At 53.6% G+C, this 2500-nt stretch overlaps 1 protein-coding gene across 1 annotated transcript in view; it reads right to left on the bottom strand.

Annotated features, from left to right (window-relative positions):
• The window catches only part of LOC125956046 (fat-like cadherin-related tumor suppressor homolog), a 200146-nt gene that overhangs the window by 6412 nt on the left and 191234 nt on the right, over window positions 1-2500 (bottom strand). The window contains 1 exon segment of the mRNA XM_049687524.1: window positions 1-2500. This exon segment is cut by the window's left edge and continues 2288 nt beyond it; it is cut by the window's right edge and continues 906 nt beyond it. Coding sequence (XP_049543481.1) covers window positions 1-2500 — 2500 coding nt within the window.

A 2500-nucleotide genomic window follows, 5' to 3' on the forward strand; every position in this document is an offset into this window, starting at 1 on the left:
AAGCTCATCACGTCCGTCGTCACCGGGTGAATGATCTTCGGATCGAGCACGATCCGATCTTCGCACTCACCGTGGATACAGAAGTTCGGCAGACACTTGGAGCGGACCACTTCGTCGATCTGTAGCTTCGTTGCATCCTCGATCTCCTCTAGGTTTTCCTCGATCAGTCGACGGATCTCTTCCGCTGCGTAATACCCACCGGCCGTTTGGCCGTTCTTTACCGTGAACAGTACGTCCAGATCACGGTTAGCGTTACGGCGGACTCTCGGCGATGGTTCGCTCTGTGTGACATTCGCAAGACCCTCGGTGGCCCTTCGAGCCCGGTGTTGTATCAAGTTCAGATCATCGCTGGACGGTTGCACCGAGATGATGATAATGTCCTTGATCTTACAGTTCGAACCGATCGCACTGCGTACCGAGCGGATGAAGCCCTTCCGGTGGCTTAGGACGAACGATTCCGGTGAGACCTTTAGGAAGCGCATTACTACACTGTTTGCGAGCATATCATCGTTTACCAGCTCGACCGCTACCTTCACGATGGTGAACGCCGAGTACTTGCCATCGGTGACCGTCACATTAACCCGATAATCGCCGACATCGAGCCGTGGATAAGCGTAGATCACACCATCGTTGCGTGAGATGTTGAAAAGGTTCGTCGGTGAGTAAAGGACACCGAGTGTCGGTGCCAAGCCGTACGTAAGCGTATCGTACTGATCCTGATCCGTCGCGTGTACCTTACCGATCACACCACCCGGATACTCATCCATGAACGAGTTGATCGACACTTCGAGCGGTGTTATGAATGGTGGATATTGCGATTCTTCGATCACCTTCACCAACACCCAGGTATCGGAGTACAGTGGCGGTGTGCCATTATCGAACACACGCACTTGCAGCTGATAGCTATCGCGGATCTTACTGTTGAAGCGTGTCGCTGTACGTAGTATACCATCCTGTTCGATCCGGAACGCACCACCTTCATTGCCCGATCGGAAATCGAAGGTATAGGGAGCCGCATTGGGAGCTGCGTCCGCATCGGTTACCTCGAACTTGAGCAGCGTATGGCCGAGCTGTTTGTCCTCCTGTACGACCGCCGTGTAGTTGGGTTGCGTGAACATCGGTGGATTATCGTTTGCATCCGAAATTTCTATGTTCACCAGAACGTACGCCGTGAGCGTCGGTACGCCATGATCACGGGCTTGCACTTCGAGCACATAGTTTGAGATCGATTCACGGTCCAGCGTTCCGGCAACGGAGATGTACCCGGTGTCGGGTTCGATCGCAAACTGTTCCATCCGATCACCACGCTCGATCGTATAGCTAACGCGTCCATTTTCCTCCGCATCGAGATCGTTCGCACGAACTTGCAGGATGCGATCGCCTCGTTGAGCATCTTCCCGGATCCGTGCATTGTACGAGTTCTGCGTGAACTGTGGATGATTGTCGTTACTATCCGTCACGGAGATGTTAACCGTGGCCAGATTGCTAAGCGGTGGCGTACCACCATCCACGGCCTGTATCGTAAGGAAATAATCCCGGGCACGCTCGTAGTCCAGCGTATCGGCAAGCGATAGCACACCGGTCCGGTTATTGATCGCAAACTTCCGATGCTCATTACCACCGATAATGGAGTAACTGATCTCCGCATTGATGCCCGTGTCCTTCGACGTAGCGAGCACCTTCAGAATCTCGGAACCGATCGAATTGATCTCCGGTACCGAGGCGAAGTAGTGCTTCGATGTGAACTCCGGTGGATTATCGTTAATGTCCTGCACGTTGATGATGAGTGTGGCCGCATTCGAGAGCGGTGGATTACCGAGATCCGTCGCACTGACCGAAAGATTATAGACTGCCTTTAGCTCACGATCGAGCGGTTTCGCTAACGTCACGATACCCGATTCCGGTGCAATGCGGAAGTGATCACGGTACGAGTCGAGGAACGAATACTTGATCTTCCGGTTGATCCCGATATCCGCGTCGGTTGCATGGATCTTCGTGACCAGTGTGCCTACCTCGGCATCCTCCGGTAGGGTCACACTGTACGGGTTCATCGAAAAGTCCGGTGGATTATCATTCAGATCGGTTAGTGTCAGTTCGATCTGCGAGGAACACTCCCACCCGGGATGATCACGATCTTGTACGTGTGCCATGAGGCTGTAGCGTGCCTGGGATTCGCGGTCCAGTCGACGGGATGTCTTCAACTGACCGGAGTCTTTGTCGAGATTGAAATCCTCGGCACCGTTACCGGTGAGGTAGAAGCGCAAGCGACTGTTGGCCGGTTCATCCATATCGTTGGCCAACACTTGCACCACGAACGTTCCGGGACGGGCTCCTTCGCTTAGCTGCTCCCGGTAGCGGTACTTTAGACAGTACGGTGGATTATCGTTCGCATCCAGCACCGTAATGGAGATGTTGGCCGTTGCCGTAAACTTTCCGTCGGTTACGATCACTTTCAACTCGTACTCGCTGATACTTTCGCGATCGAGCGCTTTCACCACGA

This window comes from Anopheles darlingi, chromosome 3, assembly GCF_943734745.1.
Source record: "Anopheles darlingi chromosome 3, idAnoDarlMG_H_01, whole genome shotgun sequence".
In the NCBI taxonomy this organism is placed as follows: Eukaryota; Metazoa; Arthropoda; class Insecta; order Diptera; family Culicidae; genus Anopheles; species Anopheles darlingi.